Source organism: Lycorma delicatula, chromosome 4, assembly GCF_047948215.1.
Source record: "Lycorma delicatula isolate Av1 chromosome 4, ASM4794821v1, whole genome shotgun sequence".
NCBI lineage: Eukaryota > Metazoa > Arthropoda > Insecta > Hemiptera > Fulgoridae > Lycorma > Lycorma delicatula.
In genome coordinates, this window is record NC_134458.1 from 213,435,551 (window position 1) to 213,450,794 (window position 15,244).

The 15,244-nt window shown below is 28.3% G+C and overlaps 1 protein-coding gene across 3 annotated transcripts in view; it reads right to left on the bottom strand.

Moving 5' to 3' along the window:
• LOC142324274 (E3 ubiquitin-protein ligase TRIM37-like) overlaps nucleotides 1–15,244 on the bottom strand; it is a 61,899-nt gene that overhangs the window by 7,471 nt on the left and 39,184 nt on the right. Inside the window, exons 12-16 of one of the 3 annotated variants that reach the window (XM_075365165.1) lie at nucleotides 14,496–14,629; nucleotides 12,071–12,167; nucleotides 8,021–8,375; nucleotides 3,451–3,515; nucleotides 2,473–2,615 (exon numbers count right to left, since the gene is read on the bottom strand). In XM_075365165.1, the coding sequence (XP_075221280.1) occupies nucleotides 2,473–2,615; nucleotides 3,451–3,515; nucleotides 8,021–8,375; nucleotides 12,071–12,167; nucleotides 14,496–14,629 (794 nt within the window). Of the gene's footprint in view, nucleotides 1–2,472; nucleotides 2,616–3,450; nucleotides 3,516–8,006; nucleotides 8,376–12,070; nucleotides 12,168–14,495; nucleotides 14,630–15,244 lie in introns of those variants that run through there. The other 2 variants (XR_012756256.1, XM_075365166.1) reach the window with 2 other exon arrangements.

Here is a 15,244-nt window from a genome sequence, read left to right on the forward strand (position 1 = left end):
GCAGGCTTTTCCCATTTTTTGAAATGATTTATATTAAAACTGATTAAAACTAAAATGTGTAGTGTTATAAATTATCAAAATAAATCTTTCTATGAAATAAATATTTGACTGACAATATTTTTACAAATAATCATAAGATTCAATGATGAGATTCATAATAAATTTTAAAACAGAATAAATATAGAACAGACCACTTCTTAACTAATATAATTATAACAGCTTGATTCTGTTACAGATAACTGAAATAGTCAGTATTTCAGTTTATATGTTAGTAATATTAAGTGAACATGTTTAATCATTTTACTCTAATCTCAAACTTGAAATTTTTTATATTGCATTATAATATTCAAAGGTGGTTTGTTATTTAATTTTATCTGTCTAATGCTAGAATGATTTGACATCAGGAAAAACAACTGAAATGGAACTATTTCATAAAGTGCTATTCAGCTTTAGACAGCTTCTAAAACAAAAGAAGTTCCATGGTTGTAATAGGCAGAGTAAACAAGATAAATAGCTTGGCTTTCTTTTATTTGAAGAACCCTTGTTTAAATCTTTTCATTTGTAGGTAAAAAATTATTTGAAATTAAAAATTAACACAACACCAAAGGTTCACGCTGCTGGTTTTTTCCAGTTCCTGACTTTTGCTCCAAAACTAATACAGGACTGGGCCCCAATGGCAAGCAGCCCAGCAAAAATCAGTGTATTCAGATTTCAAGTAGACTTCGAATAAGGGAGAAGTTAGAACATCTCATTCTGAGTGTAAAAATAAGTTACTACAAGCTGTATCTGAATAAATATAATAATAGTCTTCATGAATGAAAAATCAAGAAAAATTGTAAATATTACTTTCAATCGAACTAATATTTTAAATTACTGTACAAATGCAAAATAAATGTATTCTCGATCAGTTAATATATTTATAATACAAACTAATTAGTGTCATTATACAACCAAATACTTTCATATACACTGAAATATTTTAAACAAGTAAATATAACTGAAATAGTCAGTATTTCAGTTTATATGTTAGTAATATTAAGTGAACATGTTTAATCATTTTACTCTAATCTCAAACTTGAAATTTTTTATATTGCATTATAATATTCAAAGGTGGTTTGTTATTTAATTTTATCTGTCTAATGCTAGAATGATTTGACATCAGGAAAAACAACTGAAATGGAACTATTTCATAAAGTGCTATTCAGCTTTAGACAGCTTCTAAAACAAAAGAAGTTCCATGGTTGTAATAGGCAGAGTAAACAAGATAAATAGCTTGGCTTTCTTTTATTTGAAGAACCCTTGTTTAAATCTTTTCATTTGTAGGTAAAAAATTATTTGAAATTAAAAATTAACACAACACCAAAGGTTCACGCTGCTGGTTTTTTCCAGTTCCTGACTTTTGCTCCAAAACTAATACAGGACTGGGCCCCAATGGCAAGCAGCCCAGCAAAAATCAGTGTATTCAGATTTCAAGTAGACTTCGAATAAGGGAGAAGTTAGAACATCTCATTCTGAGTGTAAAAATAAGTTACTACAAGCTGTATCTGAATAAATATAATAATAGTCTTCATGAATGAAAAATCAAGAAAAATTGTAAATATTACTTTCAATCGAACTAATATTTTAAATTACTGTACAAATGCAAAATAAATGTATTCTCGATCAGTTAATATATTTATAATACAAACTAATTAGTGTCATTATACAACCAAATACTTTCATATACACTGAAATATTTTAAACAAGTAAATATATCTGATTATATCTAAATTTCGGGTGCTTTCATGTTGATGATAGAATGAGTACTGTTATTACTACAGTATATTTGGCTCGGCAATTAAAAAATAATGTGAAAATATTTTTCATTTCCTTGTTGTTCCTAACAGTGTTTTTTACTCTAATTGAATATGCACTATTCAATTTAATAATTTATGCATAGAGAATAATAACATCAGAACAACATCTTCACAATTGCAAAACAAAAAATTTTCATAAAATGTTCAACATGCAATTTTATTTGTTTAACAATTAACATCAATAAAATTTAACTCTGTTACGTTTTAAACAATTAGTATTTGTATTAATTGTATTGAAAAATTAATGTATTTTTGAATAATTAACAGGTTTACATAGTAAACTCATTATCAAAATATTATAACAGCTTATACTGTAGGTATAATTGAAATGAAAAATAATATATGCATAATTCACACTAAAAATCGTTAGAACAATTTTTTTTTAGTTACCAAAAGGCAATTTTAATATATTTTTTTTGAAATTACTTCTAAAGAGTTAAACTATCATATCCATAAAAAAAGTCAGTGGTTTTATGTCAGCCGAATTAAAAAGTGGTTCAAGCCCACTGTGACATGTAAAGTGATAGGTGGCATAAAATTCTAACATTAAAACAAATTCTACTATATTTTTTTAAATTATGAGAACTATACATTCACATTTATAACTAATACATACATAATTCCTGGTTATTTATTTTATCATTAGAACCACATTGAGCCCAACACATGTATGGTGTAAACGGAGGAGTTGGTTCACCATCTGATAATCCTCCATCAATGCATGCATCACTAATATCACTTTCTCCCAGTGAGACTGACCTACAATTATTATAAAGTATAATATTAAAACTGAAAGTTTAAAAAAGACTGCACTAATATATAAAAAGTAATACTATTTTAATTCTTTAAATTTTGTATTTTTTAAGACATTTCCATATTAAAATAATATATAAATAACTTACTTTTTTAAATTTAAAAAGAGCTGGAAAATTATTACAATCTGATTTCGAGTGCTTTTTAGTCAGTTTAATCTCTTTAAAAATTTATTTTATTTTAATTTTTCATTTTATATTTACCTGAAACATTAGTAAATGTACAAAAATGCTGCCTGAATGGAAAAGGCATTTGTAAGAGCAGGAAAAGTGAAAAACCTGTGCGATGACAAAAATTCAAAGACATGATCTATGATCTATGATTCAAAGACATTCAAACATGATCTATGGCTCTCTAGAAAGCAAAAATGCATATATTTTATATTTACTAGAAGTATAAAATGACAGCAAAAAAGAAGTGACAATTATTTTTCTACTAAATATTTCTCAACTTACTTTTTAGCATGAAAATCTCCTGAATATCAGAATGAAAAATATTTAAAAAAAATAATATCTTCTTCAAATGTGTATGCAGACAATGCAATTTTTCATTTAAAAATCTCTGTTTCTTAGAAAAAAAATTACCTCAAGACAAACAAAAAATAATCAAAATTTCAAGCCTTTCTATTTAGTAAATAGAAAGGCTTGAAAAACAAACCGTATAGATCAAATTGAGAACCTACTCCTTTGATTAAATCTAATTAAAACTTAAATACAAATAAATATTTTAAAATAAATATGACTTTGTTACTCTACTGAATAGAACTGAAATATTAACTTACCCAATATTATGATCATCCAGATGTAGAGGTGTAAACTGAATTTTCTGCAACATGGCTTTTAATTTCTAGAATGAAAAGAATATTTTTCACTTTTAAAAATAAATACAGCGCATTTTCTTTATTAATATATTAAATACAAGGGCCGTTTGGAAAGTAACCTCCATTTGGTTATAAATAAAACAGTTGTAGGTAAATACATTTTATTATACTCATCTTAAAATTAAATCTTTCCTCGACTTTTCAACATAATTACCATTTAAATTTAGGCACTTATCGTACCTTGTCACTAACTTAGAAATTCTGGCTGCAAAAAAATCTCCTGCCTGTTCCTTACTTACGGAACTTATGGTAGCCTAACTTTTCTGTCACTACCTCAAACAAAACAGTCCTGGAAATTTGCGGGAATTAATTGGAAAGCTCCGAGATTGTAAAATGTCGATTTTCATCCACTTTGATATCAATCTTTTGAAGTAGTTCATAACTGACCACAGATGGATGGCCACTCCTTTCTTCATCCACTTTTGAATGAATGAACCCAATCGCGTACAACTCCTTCATTCATAATCTTTGGTCCATACACAGCACAAAGTTCCCAATGAGTATCTGCTGCTGAATATTGTTTTGCCATGAGAAATCTTATAACACCACACACTTCATACTTCACAGGGTTTTCTATTGCAGCGCACATTTTAACAAGCCACAGAATACAACAAGCAATCACACGACCTTGCTACTGCCATGGCTGGATGCCGACTGGCCTCCCGCACTTATCTGTACAAAAACAGTAGTGCTATCCCCACTGCTTCCTGCATAGAGAGCAAACGGAGGTTACCTTCCAAACTACCCTCGTACTTGATACTTCATAAACATGCTAAAAAAACAAAACTTAGAAAAGTATAAACCATAAGTTTAGAATTAATCAAACTTAATACAGAACAATATAGTACTGACATAAAACAAGTATAACCATCAAAAACTATTGCTTTACAATATATATCTGTTTCTTATGACTACAAAGCACCTAAGATACAATAGACACTGAGAAGTTTCTTTCTCTGAAATTAAAGATTTTCACTATACAAGCAGTCCCAGTGGCGAAGATGTCGCTTGTAGGGCTGATTATATCTGAATTTTGGGTGCTTTCATGTTGATGATAGAATGAGTACTGTTATTACTACAGTATATTTGGCTCGGCAATTAAAAACTAATGTGAAAATATTTCTTTCTTTGTTAATATGAGCTTGGCATGAGCAGTTTGTTTTTCTTGGAGATGGCAACACTTTTTGGAATGACTTGTGTTAGGATTCCTCAAACAACCAAATCAATATGGTGAATAATATATAGTTAATAACTATACACAGATATATTGTTAAAATAAGGATTTATAATAATGATATTATAGACAGGAGTACAAAAATAAGATCAACTTAAACAAAATGTGTCATAAGTTAAAGAACATAAAATAACAAGTAACACTATCTAAAGAATTCTTAACCTATTAAAATAACAAACTAATCTTTCTTGTTAATGTAAGTTTAGAATAATGTCTGCGGGTTTAATAATAAAACAAACAAAAAACTAGCATTACGTGTTCAACGAGCAATATAAATTTGTAACAATGCACCTCAGTAATAAATTAAAAAAAATAAGCAAAAAGAAGAATGCCCAAAAGAAATTACTAGCATAAAAAATGATGTAAATAAGCTAGTAAATTGAAAACTAAGTATAGAAATTTATAAGAAAATTTTCACTAAAATATACACAAAGATTGTGATCACAAAAATTCCAAATGAGAAGCACAGACCCTACTTAAATTTTTCTTAAGATAAATCATGTAAGATAAATAAACTGAATTGTTTAGTAATATATTTTAAACTCATAACAAAAATAATTTATAAATTTCAGCTCTTTGTCAGAAATAAAGTTTGTAACAAGATTGTAAATTCAAAATATATGACCAAGGGATAATCCCCATAATACTGAATAAAGATTTTACGATCATTAAGTACCTTAGAGTAATCAAAGCTCAAGAATGGATCCTTTATAATCTAGAAATAAAATTTCTTAATCGGAACACTTTTTCTCATACTATTAGTAATAAAAAGTATCATCATCAGCCAACAATAATTATCAACTCAGAGGGGACTCTACCCAAACTTAACTTCAATGATGTAATGGTTTTATTAAATGTGGTCTTTGCCATTGAAATTTTATCCTTTTTCACTTTTAAAAATATTTGCAGCTTGCAGCTGCAAAAAAATAAGCAGAGTAGAAAGAATATTTTTTTAAGTAAATAGACTCTTCAAAAGTATCAAATATTTAAGGCGGAAATCTTTTTTTCCCATGAGGGTAAACACTGCATCAACAAAATTAAAGAAATTACAAACATTGGTAGTATCAGATCTATAAGTGTCATTCAAACACATATTAATTCAAAGATATTATGAAAACAAGGTCAAATATACTTTTAAAAAAAAGATATTGCACAAAAAAAGGTTTTTTCCGATTCAACTAGAGAAATTTTTAATAACTCTTTGAATACACTCATCAAACATTGCATCAACAAAATTAAAGAAATTACAAACATTGGTAGTATCAGATCTATAAGTGTCATTCAAACACATATTAATTCAAAGATATTATGAAAACAAGGTCAAATATACTTAAAAAAAAAAAAGATATTGCACAAAAAAAGGTTTTTTCCAATTCAACTAGAGAAATTTTTAATAACTCTTTGAATACACTCAAAGTAAACAGCTCAGCTCAATAATAAAACAAGTCAATTCATATTTTAACAAATCTGATTGTCATAAAAATTTTATCCTGCTAAAAAATTAATCATTTTTCCACCATAGAAACTCTGAAGAGTAATGAAACAAACATATTAACTAACCCTTAGTTTTGTACTTTAGCAACAACTGATTTCACAGTACTGTTAAGATTATTAAATGATAATTTATTTTAAAAGATTTTATTATTAAAAGAAAAGCCATACTTTTCACTATAGCTCCCACCTACATTAAGATATTGCCATAATGTGGAATAAATTTCTGAACACGCTACAAAAAATTATGCCATCCATAAAGACAGCAATTTATTATAAGCTCTTTTGACATTTTCATCATATCATTGATTGGCAACTGTTTGAAATACAGGAAAATGTCACACAGCACTAAGTCTGAGGTTAAGGGAAAATGATCTGTTTGTTCCAGTCAAGACAACATACGGGAGGCTACTCGATCTATGCAACGAAGTGGTACAGTCAAGCACTGTAAAACACCACAACACTGCAATAGAATACAACTTATCTTGTTTGATACTGTCACAATTTTTTTCAGAGAATAGGATGCAACATTTAGTGGTGTCCTATAGTATGATATCAAAAGCAAATAATGTACCTAACTTTCTGAGTAGAAAATATTTGCTTGAATTCTGCTTTTTTTAGAGATGTGGTGTGCTTCCACTCCATGGACTGCTGATTTTTGATTTTGAAGTAGTGTAAGACATCTGTGTTTTATCATCAGCGATGACATGACTTATAATCATCAATTTATCTCTGTATTACATAGAAAACTCAAAGGCACTGCCAAATTATTAAGTTTCTATGCGCCTCAAAAAAAATTTTAGTTACTTCCAATTTTTAATAATATTTTAATATATTCCAATATTTTAACAATTTCATGCAGAATAGTCTGATTAATGAAGTAAAAAAAAATTATAAACTCTGTATCCATCAATCACATTTTCTTGTCCATTAAATGAGTGATCAAACTTTCTCACCATTCCATCAGTCAATGTATTTTCACCAAAAAATTAGCTAATCTACTAATAAATCTTAGCTAGTTTCACATTTCCTGCATTAAAAAACAAAAATCAATCAGTCAGAATTGCTATCTAGAAGGCTCAGAAATATTAATGAATCAGGAATATTCTTTTTTTAATATCTTTGAAACATCTTGTTAAACATTTCATATTTTAGTTACTCAGCAACTAGGCCACAAATGCACCTGTGTTATATCATAAAACTGTAGGGCTAAGGATGACTAACCACAAAAAGAATTCAGCAGATTTTTTTTCAACTTTTCATACAATTCAAGTTATTTACAATAAAGATAATCTGTACATATATAAATTAAATAATTTTTTTTTTTACACAATCCTTAACATGAAAAAAATTGTATCCTATATTCAATTTGGTACTTTAATATTCAATTTGTTGCTGATAAAAAGTTTTATTACTTTACTCCTAAGACTGATTTTTTTTCAATTTGTTTTTTTGCAGCAAGAAAATAGCACATCCCTTTAAAAAAGAAACAGAGAATTATACATATAGAAGTTAATGAAAAGATGAATGTACTGGTTAACAGGTTTTTGAGTCATGAATACTTATCAAAGACCAGTATATACAAACACAGCAATTACTGGTACAGGCACATCAATTTGTACATGCCAAGTTGGGACTAATGCAGTATGCAGTAACTATATTGCCTCCATATTCACTCTCATACGCCAAATGGAATGTCTACATCAGTACATACATATAAAGGACAGCTTACCTTAAATAGCCTACCTGGCTCTGAAATGTCGGTGAGCTGGTGTTTGTCAAGGATGTTAATGAAGAAGGAGTAATCGTTAACTGTCTTGATAATCGAGAATTTCCTTCTGTACCAGAATTGCTGCCATTTCCACCAGTAGATGAACCAGATGGGTTTTTTGTACTATTAACAAGCCAACCTAAGGCTTTAGGTATTGTTAATTGTTCAACTGCACCTGATGCAGATTCTGGACTTGTCACAGCTATATCATTTCCAATATTGATAATAACATCACCGTCATCGTCAACAGAACTGCCACCCAATCCCGTACCAGATAATCTTGATGCAGCAGGAAATGTAATTGCAGGTAGACCTTCATTTATTGGTAAGCTGCAATGTAAAAATAAAAATAAGATATTCTGTAGTATGATATGCTCATATCATCCTTTTTTAATGCAATTTGTAGCCATTATAAAAGTTACTTTTAAATTTTACATATTTTATTTACATTTAATATCCTATCATTTACAAAAAATGTATAATTCAAACTATGCCACTGTATAACAATCATTTAGAAAGTATTCACTTTGAATCCTGGTCAGGCTTTATTTTTTTCATACATTACAATTTTTCATGTAAAATATATTTAGGTCAGAATATGAAAAAAATAAATTTTTTATCAGACTTATACTACATAAAAATGTAATTGATTAGCAATAAACATACATAACTAATATATATGTATAACAATTTTTCATTATCATGAAAAACAAAAATCATACTAAACATGCCAAAAACATTACTTAATTTTTAATGCATGCTACTATCTCCTAAATCTTCATTAAAAGTGATTAAATAATACTCTACCACAATAAATTCAATAATTAACACTTTTATTTCTCAAAAAAAGAGAAACAAAATACTAAAATTATTCAATGATTATTAGTAGGAATGTCTTAAGTATTTGAAATTTCAAATGATATGCAAACACAAAAAAATCTTAGCTTCTCAATTACACCATATACAGAGCTCACTGGATCATTCACTTGGACAATGTGGGATGTGTCCATTGATGTTGATGGCCTTCCTGGATGATAAATTCTCTACCACTTTTAAGATTCCTGAACCACTAACAGCATTATGGGCTATTCATACAGTTATGTCTGAAAAGTTCCCAAACTAAATTAAATAAAAATGCAAATTTAAAGATAAATGAATTTACTCACATCAGCCCTATACATAGAATCCTTCTCTAGTTATACAGACATTGCAGCACAGGTAGAGCTCATCAAACGCTCTGGAGAAATCATTTTGTGGAATTGCCTTCAACTGCTTGGTGCAAAAGCCCATTGGATGGCCAGAATATCGTCAAAAAAGCAACCTTTCATCTTCCAACCTGAGTTTTGAGAGCTGAAAATAGTGTTAACGGCCACCCGCTTCATTCGTCATCATCCAATGACACTCTACTGTCTTTAAACCATTTCCACAATGTGAATGTTGTATATGAGATGCAGTTTCATCACTGAATGATTGCTGTATCATAGAATAAGTTTCAATGAAAGATCTTTGAAGTTGAACAAAAAATTTTATCGCGCTTCTCTGTTCCATGTCAAGAGCTTGCAGAAGGTCACATGAACACAACGTACGCAGCCGAATATAACTCGAGACTGGAGTGTCAAAACGTGATAAAATTTTGTACACACACTTATCAGACATCATACTACATAGTTCCTTGGTTGACCGAGAGATGGCGCCACTTGTATTTACTATAGAAATTTAGTTTGGGAACTTTTTAGACCTATTGTGTAGAATTATCGATGAAGGTTTCTTGAATAATTTTGTGTGTTTTGATAAGATTTTTGCCAAGCTTAATTCAAAATTTCCTTTCAACCTTCTGTTGCATAAGTCACTCATTGCAAAAATTGCAAGGGCCCTAAACTTTGAATGAACACTACAAAATACACACAAACTGGTGGTGGGAGACTGTACACATTAGTTGTTTCTATGCTATGCAGCAATACAGATTTCATGTTTTAAATTATCTCTAAGTATCAGAGAAAAAAACTTCAGTTATTTTTTTAACAGATTTCAAAAATGAAAATTAGGTAAAAAAATGTAATTTTCAAACAATACAAGGAATAACAAACAGGTAATAACTTCATTAGTCAAAATTTAATATTCAAATACAAGAAAATTTTTTATTTGCCCTGTTGATTTACATAACCTCTTGTTACACCCGTTCGTTCATTATCTCGCAGATTCACGGACTTTAATTAACAACACAATTTAATCATATAACTTATCCTTTATTACACTGTAATGTTGCATACATAGTTTATCTGTTAGTGATAGTTAATGTGTCCTGTTCATGTCTGTGTGTGTTGAATGAATAGACAATAACGTAAAACAATTACAATAATACAGTTAGACATAATACATAAATCTCACCTGGTAAACAAACTTGTTTATACTGAGATAAAGGGGATCAAAAAACAAATATATTTATTTATATTAGATAAGGAGGAGAAAAATAGACATAGGACTGACCATGCCCTATCATTATTAAGTACACAATTACATAAAGATAAATAAGCATATTGCATCAATGATTTATTATATGTTCATGTGAAGGCTAAACAAAAAGTTCCTGACTTTTTACAAATTTGTGGGATGTACTAACCAAGCCCATATTACTTACTTCAAAGTACTCTCCCCCTCTTAAGGTAATGCATTTACCTCAATATTTCACAATCCCAAATCATTGCCACTCCTAGAAACAGGATAATATGAATAAGATGATATAAATATGCCATCTTACATATCACTGTGAGATTTATATTTATACTCATACACATTTATGGAATAGAGCAGACATCATGTAATAAACTCTGTAGCTACCAGACACGTTTCTTTTTGTAAGAATATAATGTTATTGAAGTGCAGTAAGCTACTAAGTGCAGTACTCTACTGATGTTTCCCAACTGTTTAACAGTTATCAAAATGCACAATTTTATGAAATGTAAACATAGACACACTAGAGGCTATCCAGAACATGGATCATTATTTGTATAGTTATCCTATTCCAACACTGATCATCAACTTAAATCGCTTTAGCATTTGTAAAAACAGATGTGACTCATGTACTGATCACCACAATAACTATGGTGACATGATAAACAAATTATCTGTTTATCATTTCATGAGTTTCTGTAAACATTTTCACAAGTTTTAAACAAAAATTAATGCTATGTTCACCGGCCATGATTATTTGCTATATTATAGGTATATTAAATATACAGCAAAACTCATTCTATACAAACATGAAAAATCTGGAGAGGTACAATTGCATAACCATAATAGTATGATGCAACTGATGGCACATTAGTGACAAAGATGCCACTAGAGTCAATTTCTTCTTTACCATGCAAACCAATTTAACAATTAAAATAGTTACTATTCTTTGTTTGCAAATGACATATTTGCCAACAATTGAGATATTTTTTTTAATGTTATGAAATATTTTTAAGTATTTATCTCCTGAATAAAAAATAATTGATTTTTCTCATTTACTAACAAAAGATGCATTTATAAAAAAATACTTACATATAAATAATAATAAAAGGACACAAAAAATTATAGCTATTGCCCTGTTCTAGTACACAATTTTGTAATTTAATTTGAAAAAAATGATAGACAAAAGTAAGGTTTTTAAACTTTCCTTGGAAATTCTCTTTTTTATTTCAAATAGAATATAGGAATTCCACCCACCTAATGACAAAACCATTATGATTTACTAGCTGAGGATTCACTCCAGCAAATTTCAATAAACGAAAATTAAACAAGTAGAATTTTTAATACCTTTCATAGAAACTTTTTGAGTTTAAAATTGGGAGACATACTTCAGAAAAAATTTCAGGAAACAAAACAAATATAGTTTAAAATAATCTTTGTTCAATTATCTTTTTTTGTAATTTTACCTAAGAATTCTTTTCTATGTAGTAGATGTGAAACAGAGATAATTAAACTTGTACAGTAAATGGTGATAATATTTCAAAAATTAAATAATTAATAACAATTTCATATACCTTGAAAATGAAGAAGATGACGGATTGAAAGAAAAATTAAATGCATCAGTAGAACTGCTACTAGACATCCTGTGCCTTTGATATTGACCATTCACTCCTAACAAAAATAAATACAACACAGTAAAAAACAATTATATCACATATTATATTACAATCTCTAGCATACTTATGCTAATAATATAAAATAATTATAAATTAAAAATACAATTTCTCTTGTCAATTTTCAATTTCTACATATACAGAGAAATATGACAAGGAATTTGTTTGCAAGATGACATCATAGGATTTTCATTGGAATTTGTTTGCAAGATAACATCATAGGATTTTCATTGAAATTTGTTTATAAGATAATGTCATAGGATTTTCATCACAGAATAAAAGATAACTTAATAAAAAGAACTTAATGTTGACCTGAGAAGCAAACAGGAAGGTAACATTAGGAAAATCAAGGAAAAAATGGTTAGATAAGATTATCAAAGATACTATGAGCAGAATTATACAGTCAAAAAAGTTTATGGAGGAGTAATGAAGGGAAAGAGCAAGTTTTAGGATTATGATCTTTTCCCTGATCTTCATTTCTAGATAAGGAGAAGAAAGACGAGGATATGCAGGATTCTATATTTTGAGCAACTGTAAGTAATTTGCTTAAGACTACTGAAAAATAACATTATATTTTTATTTAAAAAACATAACAGTTCTTTATTAAAAGTTGAATTATCAAATAATCATTTACACAATTTTAATAACATTTAATACATTTATTTTGAATTGAATACCAAATCTTTGCACAAATTATTAGCAATTACAACCAATTTTTAAAAACCTGGAAAAACTTTCTAAAGTCTTAATCATTAATTAGTTGGTAATGTAAACATAACAAATACTGGTCAGAGAGATTTTAGGTCACATTGCTGTAATGTCAGGTTTTTATTACAACATCCATTGGAAAACAATATATTGAAAAAAAAGTTTAAATCACTCAAAACTTTCTTCTTTTTGCATTTTAGATCTAGACAATCACATAAATTTGTGCAATTATCACTTCTCTCTGTCCTAAGTGATGGATGATTTACTAGTTCCGAATTTATAAGAAAACCAAATCTACCATTCACCTTCTTGAGCCACCTACCCCTTTGTAATTTAGCTGTTGGCTGTGGTTACAGGAATTCTTTAAGCAGTTGTACATCAGTCATCTTGTGTACATATCCCAACCATTGTAAATATTTTTGTTCCAGAAAAGTTACATTTTCATAAATTGGTAGTTCATTCTTTTCCATTTACTTAAACTCTGATTGTTGTCTGTCATACACTGATCCAAACATCTGTCATATAATTCTTCATTCTAATGTTTCCAAACTGACTATTCCTTATCATCCAAGTTACCAATTTTTTAATTAATATCAGAAGAAGAATAGTTACATATAATTTTAATTTCAAGTTTTGTTGAAACAAGGATTTTGAGCCTTTTCTCAAATTTTCTTATACAGATATTTTTCAGATATTCTGTCTTTTATCTAATTTTTTCATTTGTGCATCTTAACCTTAAGTATGTAAATTTTCCTAGAATAGTTCAAACACTAATTCTACAGCAGGCTAGCTTGCTTAACACAAGCTTTTCAAACATTTACTTGAACTCTTCAATGAAGTTCAACAGAACAACGATGTTATCCAAAGCTAAATTTGGACTTGGAGCCATTTTAATTTTCTTTTTCAAATTCCCTTATAACATTTTCTAGAACAGCATTGAACAAAAATCTCAATGAGATTCAACTGCCACTTTGTAGGCTCATCAAAATTTGGAATTTTTAAACAGAACTTTTCATCTATTTTAACACTGGAATCATAAATCAAAACTACATTGATCACCATTTTCAAGAAACTACCTAAACTAACCACTCTATTCTTGTCAATCTGAATATAGTAAGGATTTTGTTAAACCAAAAAAAAAACAACACAAATACACAAACCAATATTTACATCAATTTTATATATTATAATTACAGATTACAATAACTTCCAGGTGGTATATTTATAGTCATGTTGCAATAAAGAACCAAAAAGTATGCACAGTTCTTGAATATATAATATAAGGATGTGGCGAGTTTCATATTTATCCCAAAGCAGGCTTTTTTAACAATATAAATAAATGTCCTCCCCAACACACTATACGTCTTAGGAAGCATCCACAAAAATTCTACAAAAATGGTATGCTCTCAACTCAAGCCTCTTTTATTGAAACATGAGAAGTCTAGGAAAAACACTTTTAAATTATATCCAGGATACAATAATAATACTATGATAATAGATTACTATAAAGCAACAGCATAATTAAATTGCACAAAAGCATTGTGATATTTGATAAAAGTAATCAAAAAATTATTTTTTGGTAATTACAATAACAATAACTATTGTTTATTAACTCAACTGTTTGTATCAGTAAGACTAGTAGAACTTAGAAAATTTAAATGATTTGTCATCGCGTTGTTTTTGCTTTTATCTTGCATGTCAAATAAATGCATCAGCATAATTTCATCTTCTAAATACTCTATGGTTAATGCTCTGTAAAAAGAATGAAAATAAAAAATTAATAAAACACATAACTCTATCTTAAATAATAACAAAAGATAGTAGATGAGATCAGATGTAAAGAAATGCACTTGGTTCAGTAAAAATAACAAGAAAAAAAACATATTAAGCAAATAATTAAGGACCAACATCTTTTCTTGTTTGACATGTTCAGTTTACTCAATGATTTTGAAAAGAATCCAACAAATAGGATATTCTACACTGTTAAGAGGGAATTATAGTAAAATGGCTTTTCTGTAAATAACATAAGTATTGACTTCAAGCAAAAACAATTTCATATATAATACTAACTCTCACTGACACTTTTGTTAGGGCTTAAGTTTTTCAAAAGATTTAGTTATTATTTTTATTATTATTATTTATATATCAGATATTAGTATAGCAATTGTTAATTATTAAGCTTTTATAAATATAAAAAAAATTTCCTTTTTATAATTTAATAAATTATAAAAAATATATAACATCCTTGTTCATTTCTTCAAAACTGATTTTATATGTTTAATATGAATCAAGTGTATACTTAAATTCTTCATCATTTTGTAAATTTTTAATATACAGTAAAAAACAAAAACACGAATTGTAAAAAAA